Here is a 22,050-nt window from a genome sequence, read left to right as displayed (position 1 = left end):
CCTTAATCTATGTGGATCGAGGTGAACAAGAGAGTATCCAAACAAGCTTTAATTATGTATTAACTAATTAACATCACTATAAATATATTATATGGCTCTTTATTCACTAGAAAATATCGACAAGATACCTAGGAACGAATCTATCTCCTCTCTTTTCTTTTAAATTTTAGTGAATTTCATGGTTATCCCTAATCAGAGATGCAACTCAGTTTTTACTCTATTTTTTTTAAAGTTTACACGTGTCTCTCATTTTTCGAAACTACCAGACATTTTATCCCTACTAGGTGAATGCTCGTGCGTTGCTACGGGAGTAAAAAAAATTGTATGAAATATATAAACGGAACAACAAATATCACTATAATATGTAAAATCCGTGTGGTAAACATTATCAATATTACACAAATTATTTCTAAAGAGTCAATTTAGAATTTTGTAATGACAGACAAATATGTCGACAACCATACACTAATCTAATCCTTTTTACCACGATGTAGGTGCCCGTGCGTTGCGACGACATACAAAATATTGAATAAAATGATAATGCACAACTAAATCAGTTCAAAAAGATATGTAATGCTCAAAGGATAGTGTTTGCGGATGTTAGAGAGCGAGCGGACGCTTCTGGATAGCGAAGCGTGGAGAACGAGCGAGCGGGTGGGAACGCGACGCACAAAAAACCACGACTGGAGCTATTAAAAGTAGTGCATTATAGTAGTAAATAATTTGTGTGTCGTGGTCTCTCATGTTGAGTTTGTGATCTAAATTCTGCATATGGAGACAATGTTGACGAGCGGAACGGAGCCCCGTCGCGCGGGAGGCTTGGACCGGAGCGTAGCGACACAAATTGGCCCGTCGGCCAGCAGCCTTGCACGCCAGGGGGGCTAATTATGGTTTGTTTCGCGTAGTCATTTTACTCCTCTTGTAAGTCGTCGTCTACGGATGACGTTTTGTAAACACTACACATGTAGTGAAGGTTTTGTCTGGCTGATGCCCGTGGTTTTTCCCTTCGCATTGAAGGAGTTTTCACGTTAATTTGTGTGTCGTGCTCTGTGATTTGTTGGTTGATCTACTTTATTTTTCCTACGGTTTTCTGCTAACATCTCACATTGTGTAGACAAGTTTCCCTCCGTGCATTATTTCTTGCCTTATTTACCTCCGTGCAACAAACAAATGCGAGTGCGAGTGATGTACAACCACCAAATTTTAGGCGAGATGGATCCCTTCCTATATTTTACTCTGCTCTGTTTCTTTGAACGTGTGAATCTCTTTCCTTCCCAAATTTCTCCATTGATAAAAGGTGGAAATCGGCAGTGCCCTCACCAGCTATAAATGGAGCCACACCGATCTCCCTTTCTATTTGTTCTCCCTCTTTTCTCAGGTAATTGTGTTTAATTTGTGATCTATCAGAGTATGAATCCCACACACGTTGAATGGTGGTTATCTATTTGATGTTTCTTGTGTTTTTATTCCCTTAACTACACGAGACATCAGTGCTTACATGCTCTGGGTTTCTTTCGTTAAGAATATCGCAATATAATTCTAACTGCTGAGTTTTGGCTTACTCTGGGGCACATATTGTAGTCGCCGGTGCCTACTACTGATCACACATATCTGGGCCAGGTTTACCCACGTCGCCGTCTAAGAAATAACACACAAAGGGATTCCATACCGCGACACTGACATTCCGCTATGCGTTATTTATAATAATATTTGGGTCGAAATATTTATAATAATATTACGTATTTATATTGTTATGTATCTATGTTTAATCACGGATTTTGTCGTCATTATTGTAATCACGTTCCGTGGTATCGCACGGGCACGTACCTAGTAAAGGTATATGTTGACAGATGCCTTATTTTTCATTTTTATTTATATTAATACCCTATATTGTTTTTTGTTTTGGGGAATGAAGTGCATAGAAATTTTGCAGTGTGGGCGATGATGCTTATCTTATTTTGTGGGATGCTCAAACTGGCACTGACTCAAATAATTCGATGCTTGTCTTATTCTGTGAATTTTAATATATTTTATCATAATACGTTCCTCCGTAGCAACACACGGGCATTTACCTAGTACACTATTTAAGTATGTTTATCATACTGAATTTCCTATTCAACACTTAGCAAACTTCTTAGACCTTTAAATGTGTTGTTATCTAAATCACCAAAACGGCAAAACCCACAAAAGGGATGAATGCAGTTTCATAGTGAAATCTTATGAAGATGGTTATGAAAAGTTGTGGTGTTGAACGAGATTTATTATAATCAGTTTTGAGTTTTTTAGATAACATAAAAACTAAAATAATACAAAATCTGACGAAATATTAATTGTGTAATAGGACCTATCATCTTAGAAAAAGTATATCTTTCTTGTAATATATTATTGCATAAAAGTTAGCTATTAATGAGATATATAATTGTATAGTTTTGAATTTTTTATTTAAGATTGTTAAGATACTAAAAATGGTCATGTGTTAGGTCTTATCATTTAGAAAAATCATATATTTCTAGTACGACATCAAATAAATAAACTGTTTATATAAAAATTGTCTCTCCGTGAGATCTATAACTTTAAAGTTTTGCAGAATTTTCTTTGATGCATGTAGATGGTAAAAAACAATATAAAATTTCAAGGGTGCAATGTTAAATAAAAAAATTATATAAAAAATTTGTAGTTTTTATGAGATCTACAACTTTATTATTTCAATTTAAAATAATAAAGGAAAGGGAATGATCCAGATGTTCCATGTGAGGGTTTGTTTGGTTTCATCAAAATCTATATAGAATAACTGAACAAGGCTTAAATAAAAATAGAGCAACAGGATTTGCATAACAAACTTGATCTCTTTGATTGCACCTACACGAAAGAATCTTGGGTTTTTATTTTCCAGTTATTTTTAGGACTTATTATGCATCTCTTCAGTTTATCTAGGGAAGATACAACTTGATGCAACGTTACATGTCTGTCTCTTGGTATAAAGAGCATCTTTATCTAACATCGTATAAGAAGATAATTTTTTTATAAGAGCAAGCATTTATGCACGATTAATATAATGTCAAAAATTTATATTATTACTTTAGAATTCTAATAACCTTTAATAAAAAAATTTAAAGTATAAAATTATATACCTCATTAAGAAATATAACTTTTATTTTAAAATATTTTTTATTTTACAGCAAAAGATATGATTTTTAACACAACAAATTTAGATGGGATGATATACTATTGATATTTTGTATTATTTTTAGCGTCTTAATTAACTTGAATAAAAAATAAAATTAACAAATTATATATTTTATTGAGAGTATAACACTTTATAATCTTATGCTTATAACTTTTGTATAAAAACCATTTTGGCTCGAGATCATACGAAAGAATACTCTCTTCATTTCAAAATAGTTTTTTCTAAGCCCTGTTTTTTCCTATCAACCTATCCACATTTGAATAAATGATGATAAATAATTTATAGGTTAATTAATAAATGTATGTTAAACGAATTATATTTTAGAACGGAAAGAATACTATTTTTCTAAGGTTAAACTTTATCGTGCTTATCCGATTAGCGTGGCGCTACTGCAGCGCCAAATGGATGTATTTCATAAAGTATTATCTATGATGGCAAATTATAAATTGAATTATAGTGCAAGAGTAAGCAAAAGTAAGAGAGTAAAATATCACTTTATAATCATAAATAAACTGAAATAAGCTAGTATTAGTAGCTTATTTTAGTTTAATTGTGATCTCAAAGTGATATTTTACTCTTTTAGCATTACATTATAATTCAACTTAGGCCTTGTTCGGTTAGCTCTCAATCCAGGTGGATTGAGTGTGATTAGATGAGTTTAAATCTTAAACAAGTTAAAGTTCTTCTAAATTTCTTCCAATTACATTCAATCCATGTATAATGGGAATAACCGAACAAAACCTTATATAATCTATGAGAGAAACAAACATGTCCCATCTTTAACAACGTGACTTACAAAAATGACCTATAATTTAAAAATGAGTATATTTTATATAATTTAGAACATCAACAAAAACATTCCACTCCAACAGTAACGCATCAAATCTAGATTATAGGGTATCATGTAGTATATTTAAGGCATTTAAGAGAGTGACTTATAATTTTTAACTAAATTTTATGAAATGATGCAATGTTAAAGTAGTTTTTTTTTGTATAAAGATCTATATTTTAATTTGAGGCACCAATTTAAGACATTGTTAGAGTGCTATTAGACATACCATATATTGGCGCGAGACTAAAAGGAGAAATAGAAAAAAATGAGATTGATTTTAAAATGATGTTTTATTTAAAATAAAAAAATTCTACCTTCCCTACCCCGCCCCTGCCCGTGTCCGGTGGTTGCGGTTGCCCCTTGCCCGCATCATCCCACCTCGCGAACGAGGACGGCTTCTAGTCCCTCGCCTACCCCGCCCCCGAACCTGGCGTCTGCCCTACCAACCGCAGCAGCGACACTAGAATGGCCGCGGCGCCGTCATCCCTCGCGTCCTCCCACCTCTCCCCAATCGCGGCGGTGTCCACTCCCGCCGTCCCACATCAGCTTCGCATCGGCTGCTCCCGCCGCCGCGCCGGGCGCATCGTTGCCATGGCTGGATCCGGCAAGGTGCGCCGCCGCCGCCGTTCTTTAACCAGCCGTCTTTAATCTGCCCCTGTGATTTCTGCGCTCATGCTCCCGCTTGACTCTCCTTTGCAGTTCTTCGTCGGAGGCAACTGGAAGTGCGTAAGTGCTTGTTCTGCCTCTCCAGCTTTACGCGCCTTGGGGTCTAGAACTGATGATCCTGGAGATGCTATGTAACTGTATGATCTTTTGGCTGCTGCCGCATTGGGCATTTCAACGGGAACGGGACGAGATTTTGTCGTCATCCATATATACATCGTGGTTTACTCTGTCCATGGCCACTTCTACAAATAGAATCGCTTGTCTGCTTCCCAGCTTGGCCTGACAGCCAAAGCCGTTTTGTTTGGTATATAAAAGTGTTTTCTCCCCCGAAAGGGTGGTAATAAAGTTGCTGTTGTATCTTTCACCTTTTAGAAAACTTTTAGCTGAGAGATGCCAGGGAATGCTGCCAGTTCTTGCCTCCTGAGTATAGAGAGGCCTTGGTGTTTTCTTGACCCTGTTTGCTAAGCTTTGAGAGGCCTGGCCGAAGGAGGCAATGCAAAATGATGCATGTTGTGAACTTTTGAGTTGTGGTTGTCTATTAGTAATGGGTCTGCAAGATTCATCAGCCAAAACTCAAGCTTCAACTTTGTAAATTCATTTTTGGGCTTCATCTTTGGATCAGCGAACATGGCTTATTTGCTTTGAACAAACATCCTATTTCATATACGGAGCTTCTTCACTTCAGGAGCTCTTGCTAGCAACATTAAGTTATGTCCCTTGGTGTATTTAGTTACTCATCTTAGAATTTGTGGTGTTGATGTCTGTTTCTTTTCCCTCTTCTTCAGAATGGAACAAAGGACTCCATTAGCAAACTTGTCTCTGAATTGAATGCTGCTACCCTTGAAACTGATGTAGGTAAGCTCATTTGTTTCATCTTCACATATCCTAATCTTCCTCTTTCTATGATATTAACATTTGGTGCATGCATCTGATTGGTATTCTTATGTTTTCCTGTTGCACATAGGTTCCCGTAAATGTTTTGATATGTATACCTTACTGTGTATTTGCATTTACTAATATATCACTTATTTTCTTTGTGTTCTGTACAAGGCTATCTGCTAAAGTGTGCATCCGTCGCTAATTCAGTGTTTGGATAGTTGGCTCATAGAAAAAAATACTGTTGGGAAAATGTTTGCTTAGATTTGCTAATGACTTTCCTGAACGCTTTTTATGTAACTGTAAGAAAGTAGAGCATAGGATCTACCTGTATCCTGTATGAGTACCATCTAGCATGGAAACACTTCTTCCATGTTTCTAGCAGGCTCTTCTGTTGAATACAAAATGTCTATCTCAGGTTCTGCAAATGCAGTTATAGGAGCAATTTGTTCTATGGCAGTTTAGATGGGATTCTAATCATGGGATCCAAATTATAATCAGGACTTAATATTTTGGGTTTGAAACACAACAGTAGAGGGAATTATCTAAGAAATTATATGCCACTTTGCTGCTTGTTTCTTGCAGAATAAAGCAATCAAAACTAATGTGTGGCATTATGCAAATCTGCAGATGTTGTGGTGGCACCTCCATTTATCTATATTGATCAGGTTAAGAATTCACTAACTGGTCGCATTGAGGTTTCTGCTCAGAATGTGTGGATTGGAAAAGGAGGAGCCTACACCGGAGAGATCAGGTTGGGTACACTGGACACTGAGCACCCTTTTCTTTGCTAACTATATACATAGAGATTGCAACTATCTGTAAAGCGGTTATAAAATCCAGTCTGTTGGTTTTACTGGATGGACTTTGTATAATAGTTAACGAGGGATTGGGAGCTTTTTCTTCACTTCTGGTTTTGCTAATAGAGTTTTATCTTTCCCTTAAAATTACAGTGCCGAACAACTGGTGGACATCGGCTGTCAATGGGTTATTCTTGGACACTCTGAGCGTAGACATATTATTGGTGAAAATGATGAGGTGATTATTTTATGCGCATGTGCTACTGGTTTGAAACTTGGAGAATCACAGTTTCTGATTACAATATAACAAGTTGTTCAAATGCAGTTTATTGGAAAGAAGGCTGCATATGCATTGAGCCAAAATGTTAAGGTTATTGCCTGCATAGGAGAGCTGCTGGAAGAGAGGGAAGCAGGCAAAACTTTTGATGTATGTTTTAGGCAGATGAAGGCTTTTGCAGGTGAAACTTTCTTCATCTTAAGAAACTTTTTTATTGGCATTCTAGAGAAGTTTGTAGGCATTGATTTAATCTGAGGTGTTGATGCATATGCAACATGTATCTGCCTGCAGATAGTATTTCAAACTGGGCAGATGTTGTAATTGCATACGAGCCTGTTTGGGCTATTGGAACCGGAAAAGTTGCTACTCCTGAACAAGCCCAGGAAGTTCATGCTGCTGTACGCAATTGGCTGAAGACCAACATATCACCCGATGTTGCCTCTAGCACTCGAATAATCTATGGAGGTTAGTTTCTCATGTCACATACTCGTATCTGTGTCAAGTGTGTTTCTCATATTTCTTTTCCATTCAATTCAACGATGGAAAGATTGAACTTGGAACTGTGGTTTACTAAATCAGTATGAGAAACATTAACTCATAAGCTGAAATATCTCAGCAAATGTTCTGTTAAATTTTATTTCAGTGTTGTTGTGGGGTGTTTAACGTACTTACTGACTGCGATGTGACCAACTGACCATCCTCCTTTGCTTGTGTTGCAGGTTCTGTGAATGCAGCCAACTGTGCGGAGCTAGCAAAGAAAGAAGATATTGATGGTTTTCTTGTTGGTGGTGCCTCTTTGAAGGTATGGCAAACTAACCTCAAACCTTTGTATTACTTCTGTTGTCAGTAGCTGCCGTCTGTAGCTCTTTAAACTCCTCTTGCAACTTTCATCATGCGTTTCCAAATCCCAATGTTGTTTAACAGGACTATGTATATTGATCTCTGTCCACTGTCCACTGTCCAGTACTAGTTTTAAAATCGTCTACCTGCACTGTTTTTTCTGCCTTTGTTCTCAGTGGTGTTGAATAGGGCTATGCTATTTGATGTGTCCACCCCATATGCAGCACGTAGGTTGTAAAACCTTCAAGAAACTGTCAAAATTTTGAACCATCAATGTACCTAGTCTGCTCTATAATCTCTGGTTCGTTAACCAATTTCTTGGTCTTGGCAGGGCCCTGATTTCGCCACCATTATCAACTCGGTGACCGCTAAGAAAGTTGCAGCCTGATGAGCCCTGTCTGTTAGAAATAAGTGGTCATCTGTGTTTCAACCTCACCTGCCACGCCGTAAAGCCTGTAGGAGGTGATCCGTGTGATGGTGTGCCGTCACCTTCCTGCCTTTGCTGATTTGCAGCACCACGGAAACAGAAAATAACGCAAGATGTCACAATTTTTTTTTTGTTCTCGTAGTCCGTAGACCTTGTGTACGTTACGGGAGTTCAGTTGCACGTTGGCGATGTACGTTTAGAATATTCTTTTGCTCTGTCCTTTTGTAAGGGGAAAATAATTTGTTGACAGACGAGGAGAAATGATAAGTGCTTTTTTTATGCCTCGGTACTTGAACTACAAGTTGTAGTAGAAATGGTAAGTGCCTTTTTTAAGCATAATAAATTTATTTTGTAATGATATACATGTAAGTTCTAAAATTGTACATATAATCTTAAAGATCTTCTATGTTTTTTAGGCTCTTAAAAGTAAAATAGTGTCAGACTAACATAGGCACTATTAGGTGTTAATGGAGGACCTGGCAGTAGGGATGGCAACGGGTTTAAAACCCGCGGGTACAGAGATTACAAACCCGTACCCGCGAAATTAATGTTAAACTCGCACTCGCTACCCGTGATGGGTAGCGTATGTTACCCAAACCCGCTACCTGCGAGTTTATAGCACCCGCGGGTACACCCGCGGACACAATCATATAATAAATATTTATTATACTGATAGCACGTAATAATAAATATTCTACGAGTTCCCTAGCGTATGTAGTCTTCTTTTATATCATTTGATTGGCTCCGCTCGCTCAAAGCTTTCGGAGTGACACTAAATTGAGATGCATGTGCTCTACAGTCTACACAGACACACAATGCACACCAGTACACCACACATACGCAGACATGGACACGAGTATGCGGGTTTGCGGGCACAGGTACAACATTTTCATACCCACGAGAAAAAACCCGTCAGGTTGAGAATTAAACTCGTATCCGTATCCACGGGTACAAACTCACACTCAAACCTGCGCCCTATAGGGTTTTTACGCGCGGGCACGTGGGTAAAATATATCTGTTGTCATCCCTACCTGGCAGCCTGTTCGGCCATCTATAGGTTCTGTTTGGTTCAGCTTTTTTCTGACCAGCTTTTTTGAGAATCTGGCTGTGGGGAGAATCTAGCTGTATAGAGAATTTATGTATCATTAGGATTACGTGCGGAGAAAGATAAAGGTGTCTATAGGACTCAGGATCTAGAAAGTGACGGATTCCTACTATTGCAACGACTCAACCGATTATGTGTTTATGTTGATTTCGAATGGTTTTTAACCAAACGAATTTTATAGAAGCTGACTGAAAAGCTAAGCGTTTGGCAGTCCGCAACAGCTTTTGGTGGCCAGAAGCTCCAAAAAGCCGAAACAAACAGGGGCATAGTCAGTCCACAAGCCACAGCTACCGGCGGGGGCGCCCCATGTGAGGCTGCCAAGACAGAGACACCCAAAGGCCAAGGATCGCCAGCTCTAGCACAATGAGTGCGGCACCCACTTGCGCGCCAAACGCGCCGCTAATGGCAGGTGCACGTCCACAGCTCGCGGCCTCGCGCTGCTGCTTCCGTTGTGCCGCATCCACGGGATGGACGGCCTACCCCCAGAACGGCGCTGCTCCCAGGACAACAACCTTTTTACCGGATCGATCAGCGCGATCAGGCGACCGTACATGACGCACGGCATGACAGGCAGCTGCTAACCTGCCCACGGCTGACAAATACTACATGAACAGAGACTTTTCTTCGAAAGGTTCACATGATGTTTCCCCCTTGCAACGTTAAGGACAAGGATGTTCCCCCTTGCCATGGCCAGGGCTAAAATTAACTTAAATTTGCTGGGTTGATCAGTAAGTTAGGATTGATCAGCTAATTGGCTAATAGCGAGTTGACAACTTGGCTAAACATTTTGTTTGACTCAGAATGATGGATAAATGACGGTTTCTTCTGAAGATGGGGAACAGAATCCTGTTCTTTTAAATAAAATCTTGTGCACTTCCAAGGACTGCTTGCTATCTACATCCTTTCCCAAAGGGAGTATACGAAAACGACACCTTTGCTATCCCAAAAAAATCTTCAGGTGGCAGGTGCTCTGAAAAGAAATTCGATCTGATGATGACAACTTATGTTCTCATTGGTCCATCCACAAAGTTAAGCGCGCCGGCGACGACACATTGCTCAGTACAGTCGGTCACAACAGGAACAACTTCACTCACTCCTCTTTGACAAATCTAATTCCGATTTATATAACAGAAGGGAAAAAAAGTAAAGCTTCCTAAGGTGTGCAGAGATTCTTCAGGTCTTCTTCCTTGGCGTAGGTATTCGGGATGAGCCTTGAGGCGTAGGGATACAGATCCTTGTACGAATTTCTGATGGTGCCTTCTGCCACACCAGTAGCCAAGGATATATCTGCAACAGATTCTCCAGTATTATTACCTGTATATCAGTCACATGGAAGAACACAATGGGGCAGCATTCCAAACCTTTAAGTGGCTTCTTGTCCTCTGAGAGTTGGGTTATCATGTAAATGACGGCGGCTGCAATTGAGATTGGGCTCCTCCTGCACACAAGGGTGAAAGGAAGTGTCAACATACCTTGTTCTGTCAGAAATGTGCACTACAGATTTACCCAAGTTGAAATGACCATGTCTAGGTGTCAAAGTCCATTGTACATGATACAAACGAAACAGTAAGTCAAATCATGGCTTGTAATAGATTTTTGTGTTGTGGCCTGGCACATAAACTAAACATGACTGCAATTGACTACATGAGTAGTTCCTATGATCATATTAGGCCATTTGCCTAAAATCGGCCTGAACTTGAATTCAAGCATAGGTGATTCAAAGCACAGATCAAACAAACAGGCAATATTGAGGCTACACACAAACTTTCACGCGACAGCAGGTTAACTGCAATCAAATGGAAATAGGCAGTTGCTAGCATGTAGAGTCTGAAATTCCAAACCTTATATCAAGCTCCTCTGAGCGCTGAACTGCCTCCTTGGCTGCGTTAACAGCTTGATTGGTCATTCCAAGAGTTGAACAGAAACGCCTCTGCAATTTTTATCAGTTTATAAGTTAGCAACTTAAGAATTAACAAAATTACCAACTCCAATAACAAATGTGGAGCTATATATTTGGACAAACATACCAGAAAATCTCCAGCATGAATGGTTCCCATCTCCATAGATTGCCCCATCTCAACTTCCAGTTGTTTCACTATAAATTCTTTGGCTCTGCCAATTTCTTTTTTCGTGGCCCCATTAGCAACCGAACATATTTCTGCAACAATCCAACACAAAACAAGCAGACGAACTGAGTCTTCCACGTAATAAATTCTGATGTCTAGGAAATCCAGAATTTCTAAGAACAATATTGTACCTTTCACAGTTCTAGGGCGATCTTCTTGTCTACAAGCAATATATAGACATGCGGCTAATATGGCATCTTGATTTCTTCCCCTAATAGACTTGAGATCTTCAATTTTCTTGAAGATTTCATTTGCTCGGTCCTTGAAGAGTAAAGACAAAATCAAATAATTACTACATAGCAGTAATTTACCTGAATTAAGTTATGAGTTACTGTTTTATGAAACAATTAAAGCAGAAATATGTTCAATCACACAATGGGATGGGTATTCAGGAAAGTGTTAAACGTGTAATCTATCTTCAAAAAGAGAAGAAATGCTACCATATAGAACATGGACCCTACTCTCAGGGTGTGTTTGGAATGTAGGAACGAGGAATACAGGAACTGTATAAAATGTAGGAATAGGGAAGGAGGGAAGGAGGGTGTAAATAGTGGAATGGCAAAACATAGAAAAGATGTAGAAGCAGGTGTCTGGAAGTGGAATGGAAAAACATAGGAAAGTTATAGAAGCAGGTGTTTTGAACTCAGGAATCAGAATACAAAAGGTGGAGTATAATTGACTTGTTGAAAGGAAGTTGTAAATATATAATATTAAATTGGTCTAAATAACATGGGAAACCAGCATAAAAGGCAACATCTTTACCCATTTCATTAAATACTTTTCCTCTAATAGTCCTTATATATTCACTATGCAGTAAAAAGTCATAATATGCACTTTTCCCCATTCTAATCTCGACCCTTGCTTTCAGCTCTCCGTCCTGACTCCTGATATTACCAAGTTCCGATGGTTCTTGGAACGGTGGCAGCAGTGGAAGAGAAGATCAGGAGGGACAGACAGCTTCTTGTGGTCTTCCTCATTCTCTCCTCTCCTCTTCGTACCCACTGTCTTGGGCATCCAAAAAGGAAAAGAAAACCAGAGATCGGAGTGGATGTTTGGTTTCCTGTGAAGTAGTGTTATCCTAAAAGGTAAACAGTCGGCTACTTGTCGTTTAGCCATTGCCTGAGCTAAACAGCCAACTTAACAGGCATAACAGCCATTTAAACAGGATAAACAGTAAACGATCGATTACATGAAAACTACATATGACTGTGTAGCATTTAAACGATGTCTAAACAGGCTGTCGACCGTTTAGACGCTGTGAAGTGGGCATCTACCTACAGTATTCCAAAGAAAAGGAATTGACCCTTACAGTATTCCAAAGGAAAAGAATTGACCCTTACAGTATTCCAAAGGCACACCCTAAGTTCCTTTCCTCAGTTTTGTGATTCCTACAAATTCCCTTTGGAATTTCTCCAATACAAACGGAGCCTTAGTATATACTCTGGCTTAAAACTTTGTAAAATATCAACATGTAATCTGATGACCTACAAATATTCCTATTAAGGAGCATACAAAACAGAGATCATAATAGTTTCAGTATTTTACAATAGGCCAATTATTAGTAGACACCCTATCAGCACCTAAAAATGGTAGATCACAAGCTCACAACTAGCACTCACAAGCAAGCATAGTAGCCATGTAGCTACATAAACAAAGTTTGCATTTAGCTTAACATAATGGACAATAACCATCAGATCCATTACCTTAATAGTAGCCACAAGACCTAGCCTGCAGAAGACATGGTCCGTGTCAGCATAAGGTTGGCAGATGTTACAAAATTTAAGGTCCACACAGCTTAAATCAAATTAGCTATCGACATAGTTTGAGTACTGTGCAACTATTCGCCCAAATCAGAAATATGTGACAATATCTTTTTAATGTGTGTATAATAAATGCCGCAGTCTAGAATGATCATTTGCTAACAAAATCGCGTGCCTTAAGGTATAGGTACTACATGCCATCACGATGAACCTGTCAATGCTTAATTTTGCACAGCATAATGATGCGTAGGTGGGAGCAGCACAAGTACTCTAGCCGAACCTAGTGTGTGCCCAAATAAAAACCGAATCTTTGAGAGGTCCTGATGAAATCAATGATATTACATCGATTCCCATCCTATGAAAGAGCGGATTTTCAGTAGATCCAATGCAAGGGACAATCATCCAGCACCAAACCCAGCAAGAATATAGAAAAAGCCGTCGACGAAAATATATCAATCAGACGTTCCAAATCTAGACCCCCCCAACCCGCGCGCGGTGATAACCAGCCCTGAAACCCCACGTCACATTCCTCACCTAAATCCATCGTCCCAGACCCAAAATCAGGCGAACAAGCACGCGGCACAGTATATCCTAGAAATCAGCGCAAACTACTACATACTTGGATAGAACCAGATCGAAGCTGTAGCGTAAGAAAGGGAGTTCCGGAGATGCGTACCTGTCAGCCATGTTGGCGATGGTGCGGAAGGCGAGGATGAGGGATCGGTCGGGGTTGGAGCCGCGGTTCTGCCACCTGCCGAGGGAGGAGGAGAGGAAGTCGCCCTGGGCGCCGTTGGGCTTGGCGATGACGGTGGAGAGGCCGCCGTCGGTGAGGAGCGGGTTGGAGGGGCCGCCGACGCGGACGGGGTCGTTGTCGTTGGACTCGTTGGCGAAGGTACGCCACTCGGAGGTCTCGTCGACGGAGTGCGCCTCGAGGACGAGGCCGCACTCGGTGCACACCGTGTCCCCCGCCGAGTGGTCGAACGCCACCTCCGTATGCTTCTTGCAGTCGGGGCAGTAGGAGTCGCTCATCTCGCCCGACAGCCGCCTCCCCTCCTTCCTCCCACGCAACCGGTGCTGTGGGGCGAGGCCCGGTGATTTGGGCTTGGGGTGGGGGGGGGGGGGGGGGGGGGGGGGGGGGGGGGGGGGGGGGAGGCGGAGAGGGAGGGAGAGGAGGGGGAGGAAGGGTGAGAGAGAAGCGGACGAGGCAGACCGGACAGGCCAGAGGGCGAGGGGGGACGATGGGTTGGGCCTTTTATCAGTTCGGCGAGAGTTTCGTGTTTGGTCTGCTGCGGTTTCTGTTCGGCGCTTGGGTTTGGCTGGCCTGCCGTGATGCCGTGGCGTGCGGGCGAGCCGCCCATCCGGCCACGTCTACACACGTGATGACGTGACTCTCGACTGGCTTGCTAGCAGGGCCGGCGCTGACTACAGGGCTGCCAAGGCGGCCGCCCTGGGGATCCTAGGGGCCCCACCCCATGCATGCATATGTAGTAGTCTTCGATCAGTTGAAGGCTTAAAGAGATGGGCCCTGCAAGCAATCGGATCTTATTCACTCTACCTGTTACGGTGGCATCAGCTGAAAGGAGCTTCTCGAAATTGAAATTATTGAAGAATTACTTGAGGTCTACAATGTCACAAGAACGACTGAATGACTTGGCCACTTTATGTATTGAGAAGAAACTTTTAGATGAGATCAATGTCAACAAGATCATTGATGAATTTGCTTCAAGAAATATTAGAAGAAATTTTTAAGGTATTGTAAATTTTATTTAGTATATTTTTTAGATATTATATTACTTGTTATAAATAAAAAATATATGTATTATAAAAGAATATATATTTATATAATATAAGGGGGCCTCATTTCTGTGTTCGCCCCGGGCCACCAAAATCTCAGCTCCGGCCCTGCTTGCTAGTCGACACTGTTGCGTTGCGTTGCCGCGATGTCTTTTGCTGCATAGTGAGGGCTTCGCTGATGGATTCCACGACGTCAGTTCTGGGCCGCCGCCCGCCGCATCCGGAGTTGCGCGGCAAGGTTTCAGTTCCAGCCAGCGCCAGATAAGCGCAGGCTTGTCGCGACAGAGAAGGCAATTACCAAAACTTTTACGACGACAAGCCCTCGGCAAGCCTCAAAGAGAAGGCAATTACCATAGCACGGCTCCTACTCTCCTGCACACCATTTCTGTGTCCGTTCGGTCAACAAGCCAGGAAGAATGCATGAGGCAACTGCGACCCACCCTCAATTCAGCTAGACAATTCTGAAATTGGCTATTAGGAGCCCGTTGAGATCCTCTCGTTTTGGAGGAACTGAACATTTTACAACTTTCTAAAGTTTAGATATAAAAACTATCTTAAATTCATAGTGTAAGATACAGAAATAAATTCTACACATCTCCGTATTATATTCTTGCTCTGCAATTATATTTTTAACTTATAGTACTCTCTCCAGCGCACTCTATACGACTCACCCTAATATAGCAGAAGTGCATATAACATACAATTATATTCCGTACGTAGCCATATTAACTTAATTAATCAGTGTCCAAATTGTGATCATTAAAAAAATGAAATCTAATTCCGTAGATCCAAACAGGTACTAAAGATTAGTAATGGGCCAGAAAGGAACCCCTATCTTGGTAATATCAATGTTAAAGTGAATACGACCTGATGACCTTAGTCCCACGATTTTCACGTGGCCAGTTCTGCATAGATCAATATCAATTTATGAAAGCATTCTAGAATTGTCTAATCCAAAGAGACCATTAACCACCTGATCCTAAGACCACGACAGTCATACGGCAGAAGCCAAGTACCCAAAGATTGGGTATCCAGAAAAGCGCAGCTATAAACAGTCTCAATATCAACCTATCTTTTAAGAGGACCCTTGCAGCAATTTTGCCATACATATAGTCATAACTCGTAACATCAACTAAAAAAGGCTCCCAGGTTGGGCACTACTAAAAGTACATATGAACCGGTGAAGCACTAAAGTTTTGTATTCTGCTGCAGCTTGCACTTCTCTTACACCACCCCTGAGGGAAGCCGTAGCACCAGCTGCCCACCAACCAGGCTGTACAACGGCAATCACCTATTAGACGACGCCCAAAGGAACAGGCAACTAAAACTCAACAGCAATACTGGATTTACCTCTTCACATAGTAGTAGCAGAAATCTGCAAGGATGAATGTCTGCACGATTTCTGAAAACAGCACCATAGACGGCCACAGACCATAGCCGAGAGCTGTCAGCAGACGGCCACGCGTATCCAAAACCTACATTGCAGAATTTGTTGCTTCTGGTGATCAGGGTTTGAGTACCATTTGTCTAATTGTGGTTCAGTTATGTGAAAACACCAGAGTACAGAATTGACGTGTTTTTTTCATGGCTAAGAGTGACTACAAATCTACAATGGTCAAACAAGAAATCTGTCTGTTCAACAAAAATGACCTAAAACACAAGCATTGGTAAATGTAAAGTTATATTAGGTAAAAAAATAATAACAACAAAAACAAAGGCTGCTACAGAACAATGAAGCTGTGTACATTAGCTCAAGAGTTTATCCAAAAAGACTGACCTGTAGAACCCAGTGGGCGCAGCTAAGAAACCTTGCAACCCCCAACGCAAATACATAGTGAGCTGTAAACGGTTCAACTATCTGCAAAAGATGGTAAAATTAAGTCAAACTTATCATCCTGCAATCGACGGAACCAGATGGCAAGATGGTGATATTACCTTAGTATTTTGCATCAACCGTAATTGTGGAAGCACTGAAACAGCTTCCAAATAAACACAGAACGCCCAGGAGATCCGGTTCACAATGTTATGAGATGTTGAAGGATGAACAAGTAGTGCCAGTCCAGCACATGGTAGCACCTTGAAAGGTAATAACAAAAGCCCAAGCACAATAAGACGGCCATATACAACTAAGACGTGAAACGTTGAGGCAGAAGTATAATTAGCCAGCACAAGTCCAATGCCTTCTGTTCGCAGAGGCATTAGAAGCACTACCACCGATCCCATAAGTACAGAAAGAGAAAGAAACAAGTTACTAACAAAACAGAGACATGGATTTAAAAATGTTTCGACAATAAACGATCTAAAAGGTGATGTGCAGTCTAGCTATGAAGCTACCACAGCCTTGGTCTTAACCTAACCAACTTCAGTGCATTCTAACTATACATTGAGATGATAATGTGGCTCCATTTTGCACAAACTGAACAGCTCCAAGTCAATATCATCAGCATGGGTATGAGAAACTGAATTCTTAGCTAAGAACAGTAATTGATCTAAATTTATAAAATAGCAACGCAAAAGTTTATTTCTTACCACATAGTACAATGCAAAGTTATCCTTGTCCACCATATAAGTTGACCTCAGTTTGAACCGTATCATATAAATAACAAACAGTGTGGCTACAAGTGTAGCACTGTCCAGAATTGTATGGATGTCATACTCCATGACAAAGCTGCAGTACAGTCTAACAGCTAGAAATAACGCAGTTAAATCCTGAGACTTGAGGGATAGTCCTGCAACATGAAAAGCAAAGACCTTGAGACCCCTCAAATCTACATAAAGTAGAGAACGATACCAAAATAAAAGAAATGGAATGGCAAAATGGATTTTCTGACAGGGTAATAGTGTTAGGCCATCTTCTCACATACAACAGACGTTCTGAAGAAATCATATACATTGAACGGTGAAATTTAGGGTAATTTTCACAGTTTGAGGTTGGATTGTTTTAATACCAAACTAAATGATTAATAGATCCACCATGTGAACTAAATCACAAGGTAGACCCTCAATAAGTTTACCACGCATCTGAATAATCTCTGGAGCTCTGATATGGTAATTCCAAATCTAAACCATGCCAAGTAGCTATCATATAAAATCTATAAAAAATGGAATCATCTGCAATATACAACAAAATCTATGTAACTAGAATAAGGGATATGCTAACTGGAAGAAAAGGTACAGGAATGCATAATGCAGTAGAATGAATTCTAATAAACAAATAGATGTTGAAAGAACTAAAGAGTAAAGAGAGCAAAAAACCTGGAAACCACGTGATTCTTATTCAAGATTTGGTTTCTCCATATTTTTCAAAATAACCGCAACATGCTACAACAATCTAAAAAAAGAGTCAAATAAGGCCCTGTTTGTTTCCTTTCAAGATTATATAATCCAACTTATAGATTATATAAGCACCTATTGACCTGTTTATGGATTATCATAATCTAGATACCTAGATTACATAATCTACCTAATAATCTGTGTTGTTTGTTTACCTCTCAACTTATTTAAGCTGGATTATATAATCTAGAGGGTAAACAAATAGGGCCTAAGGGCCTATTTGTTTCAGCTTATAAATTACATAATCTAAATTATATAATCCAGATTATAATCTAGATAGATTATAATCTATATGTAGCTGTTTGGTAGTCTAGATTATTCACAAAGACAACAGTACCCTTGTTTGTTTACTTGAGGTGAGGAAAAAAGGATGACATATATTTTAATTTCTATTTACATAATCATGGGTATTGGGTCTTTTGCCAAAAATAATTTCAAATAAGTTACTCTTGAGGAGATTGAGATTATCATAATCTAGGTTTTAGATTATATAATCTGAACCTATAATCTAGTTGTCTGTTTACCTGCTGGATTATTTGCGCTGGATTATATAATCTGGAGAGATTATAATCCGAAACAAATAGGACCTAAGCCTATACAAATTCCCCCAGTCAAATCAAAGGATAATGTAATCAAGCACGTCTTGCAGCTCCAAAATGTACCAGATGAATACATTAGCACTGAATCCCGTACAAGACCCCAAACAATGACATTGCTACACATCTGAGGTCACAACAAACATTATCTAAAAATTGGACAAAAACATAAGTGGTATTTATAGATACAAAATAGACCAAATAAATATTCTAACCTTTCCCAGTCCTAGATGTTCACAGGAGTAAAATCGTCGTCTGAAACGTTGAATTGGCGGGCCAAATCCTATAAAAATCCTAGACCCTATCTGCGCCGGCACGGGCGATCTCGACAGATCGGGAACGGGTGGCAAAGAAGCAGGCGGAAACGAACCGGCACATGTCTTCTCCTTTGTGAGCTTGTAGATGAGGACGCCTATGCCGAGCGCGTGCGCAGCCTCGGCAGCGACGAAGAGGTTGTCATGGTCGTGGACGATGAAGCGGATGACGACGAGCGCGGCCATGCCGGTGACAACGGCCAAGAAAGCCTTCACCTTGGGCGGCTGCCGCCGCACCCACGACGTCACCACGCTGAGCGGCCGCTTCGCCCCCCTCATCTCGCCTCCCCTTGGTCGCCTTGCGTTCGCACCACCACCACCGGTCGAAGAACACGAGAATTTTTTTCTTATTATTTCCCCTTATTATTATTATTTTTATTCTCTCACTTCCTGCGCTCTCGTGCTTTTGGAGGGGCGACGGATAGATCGGGGCGGAGTTATGGCTGCATTGGTGATTTTGCCGTTTGGGGAGAGGCTGGCGGGGTTAACGTGAGTCCTATCCACCTGGTTGCATTGCCGTTTGGGGAGAGGCTGGCGGGGTTAACGTTTGTGCGAATGTTGCATTGTCAGTCGTAAAATCTAACTGACTATCGTAACCGTGCATCGTCGACGTCTGACACATAGACTTTGTCAATATATCTTTACTGTAGATTAGGAAAAGGATAACAAAATATATAAATTATGATCAGTTTTTTGTTCAGAGAGTTGGTGAATGTTTGCTAAATATAGAGACAAAATGAAGCTAGATGATCAGTAGTTAAATTTAGAAAGTTTATTTAGAGAGTTGTTGGATATGAGAGTTTAGTTCAACTACCTAAATTGTTGATTTATAGAGTCCTTTAAAAAGTTACTAAAGTTGCTCTAAAGCATCTCCAACTGTTATGTTAAAAGGTTTCTAAATCTCAGTTTAACGAGTTATTAGAGAGAGAAAACATGTCGTTAATGGAACTCATAAACGAAGTTGGTAAATTTAAGAAGTTGATATTTTATATTTTCTTGTCCTCACATTTGGCAAGTCAAGAGGGACTCTCCAAAACACTTTTTCGTGTAAAATTTGTGCTATGTGTCTTCTATTTTTATTCTGTTTATTTTTTAATAATAAACTTTGGCTATTATGTGGAAAAGATTTTTGTTGCGTGTTAGACTTTTTTATTTCTACAGTTTACAATATTTCTCTAGAGAGCATCCAATCAAGCAATTTTGGTTATATTTAAAATTGATGGCATATATATTTATGTCTGTTTGTACGCGGATTTTAGAACCATTGGAAAAACAATATCATGTTTGATGAGAAAAAACATAAACTTACTATAACGTGAGAGGGAGAGAAGTTTTCTACTAGTATAATTTGAAATATTTAGCAACTAAAAATAAAGAACTACTGGAGAAAAAATTTTACTCCCTATTATTATTTAGCAACTTTCTCATATATATTTTTAGGGAGCTTTTTTTATTACAAAACCACTGAATATACTCTAAGGTCGTCTCTACATTTCTCCCCCCCCCCCCCCCCCCCCCCCCCCGAAATCACCCCCTCCTGCTCTAACAACGCCCCCTCGGCCCTCATGCACCCTCTCGCTAGGGTGAGCTCGCCCACGCCCCTTGAAATGGGAAGCTCTAATCTTTCCCTTCCACTAATTGGCACATTTAACTGTAAAATTTAACTATTTTTAAGTTACTTGATAACAGTTGTGTTATGAAACTAGGTTGAAGAGGAGTAGAAGGGGTGTTTAGTTTCTAGTCCCTATATTTTATTCTATTTTACTAATTACGGAAATTAAAATAGAGTTTTAGTTTTCGTATTTAACAATTTAGAAACTAAAATGGAATAAAATAGAGAGACTAAAATTTAGTCCCTAAAAACTAAACACCCCTGAAATAGGGAAAGAACAATTGACGGGATATATTTAAGGGAGTGTTTGAATGCACTATAGCTAATAATTAGCGGCTAAAATTAGTTGTAGACATGCAAACACTTTAGCTAATAGTACAATTATTAGTTATTTTTAGTAAATTAGTTAATAGTTAGCTAGCTATTTATTAGCTAGCTAAATTCACTAGCAATTTTTAGACTAACTATTAGCTCTATTGCATTTAAACACCCCCTAAATATGAATAAAAAGTACGAGTAGAGGATTTGAAGGGAGAATCGTTTGATATAAGATGTGTTTGAATGCACAAGAGTTAATAGTTAGTTGACTAAAAATTACTAATAAAATTAGCTAGCTACCCAATAGCTAGCTAACGAGTAGTTATATTACTAAAAGTAGCTAATAGCTAAATTATTAACTAGATTGTTTGGATATCTCAACTAATTTTAGCAGATAACAATTAGTTTTAATGCATTCAAACACCACTAAAGACTAACAGTCACTAACTGTTTGTCTGTTTGATGCGCGTTAAGGCTACTGCAGCCCCTGGACTGCTCGTCGCCGGTGCTGTTGTTGTACGGTACGTGTACGCCGAAAGCACAGCGCGACGTCGCTCGCGGTCAAAGAGGGTCTTTCCCCCGGACCAACGCGGCCACGGGTTGTTCTCCTGTCGATGCTCCACGCACGCGGCATGCCTCACCACTCGCGCCACATTCAACACCCCCACCCGCTCCCCTCACTGCCAGTTGCGGCCCACCGCAGCAAACATATCGTACGGTCCCACAGACATCGGCCGAAAACTTCCTTCTAAGAGCCCGTTTGGGACGGCTCTCCCGTGGCTCCAGCTCCGGCTCCGTGATGAAGCTCTCCCAAACGAGTCTGCTGAAATGACTCTTTAAAGAGAGCAGAAGTCAGTTTAGCTCCTAAGAGTCGGAGCCCAAAAAACCTGCTCTCGCACTAGCTCCACGCCCATCCCCGTGCGCATGCACCACGTGCAGCCTCTCGCTGGTGTTCAGTAAAGAGTCGTTTTACCAAACGATTTGTAAAAGACATCGGCTGCGGCAGAGAAGTTGCTTCTTTAAAAGAGCCGCGATTGGAGCCAGTTTTAGAGGAGCCAGAGCCCTCCCAAACAGGGCCTAAATCCTCTGTGACCGTGCAGGCGTGCACCCAGCAATTCCTTATATTACCGCCTTGTGCGCTCCCACCCCAACTCTACCACACGCCCACACCCAGACCTAGGGCTGGA

The 22,050-nt window shown here is 40.4% G+C and overlaps 3 protein-coding genes across 3 annotated transcripts; 1 reads left to right on the top strand and 2 right to left on the bottom strand.

Annotated features, from left to right (window-relative positions):
* Positions 1–4,368: 4,368 nt before the first annotated feature.
* On the top strand, positions 4,369–8,198 carry LOC100193000 (uncharacterized). The gene is made up of 9 exons (NM_001138170.2): positions 4,369–4,628; positions 4,719–4,745; positions 5,471–5,540; positions 6,192–6,315; positions 6,515–6,599; positions 6,687–6,819; positions 6,930–7,103; positions 7,358–7,440; positions 7,810–8,198. The coding sequence occupies exons 1-9, from the start codon at positions 4,485–4,487 to the stop codon at positions 7,864–7,866; spliced, it is 897 nt and encodes a 298-aa protein (NP_001131642.2). The 5' UTR covers positions 4,369–4,484; the 3' UTR covers positions 7,867–8,198.
* Positions 8,199–9,949: 1,751 nt separating this feature from the next.
* LOC100283348 (transcription initiation factor IIB) lies at positions 9,950–14,107 on the bottom strand. The gene is made up of 7 exons (NM_001156249.3): positions 13,573–14,107; positions 12,840–12,864; positions 11,268–11,397; positions 11,038–11,168; positions 10,852–10,940; positions 10,372–10,448; positions 9,950–10,297 (listed from the first exon to the last, which is right to left on the bottom strand). The coding sequence occupies exons 1-7, from the start codon at positions 13,923–13,925 to the stop codon at positions 10,164–10,166; spliced, it is 939 nt and encodes a 312-aa protein (NP_001149721.1). The 5' UTR covers positions 13,926–14,107; the 3' UTR covers positions 9,950–10,163.
* Positions 14,108–15,562: 1,455 nt separating this feature from the next.
* On the bottom strand, positions 15,563–19,312 carry LOC100273790 (ER lumen protein retaining receptor family protein). The gene is made up of 6 exons (NM_001360445.1): positions 18,990–19,312; positions 17,220–17,419; positions 16,626–16,766; positions 16,468–16,548; positions 16,041–16,165; positions 15,563–15,963 (listed from the first exon to the last, which is right to left on the bottom strand). The coding sequence occupies exons 1-6, from the start codon at positions 19,210–19,212 to the stop codon at positions 15,915–15,917; spliced, it is 819 nt and encodes a 272-aa protein (NP_001347374.1). The 5' UTR covers positions 19,213–19,312; the 3' UTR covers positions 15,563–15,914.
* Between the last annotated feature and the right edge of the window lie 2,738 nt (positions 19,313–22,050).

This window comes from Zea mays, chromosome 2 (assembly GCF_902167145.1).
Source record: "Zea mays cultivar B73 chromosome 2, Zm-B73-REFERENCE-NAM-5.0, whole genome shotgun sequence".
Taxonomy (NCBI): domain Eukaryota; kingdom Viridiplantae; phylum Streptophyta; class Magnoliopsida; order Poales; family Poaceae; genus Zea; species Zea mays.
Note: the sequence above shows the minus strand (reverse complement) of the source record. Positions and strands in the feature narration are given on the sequence as shown.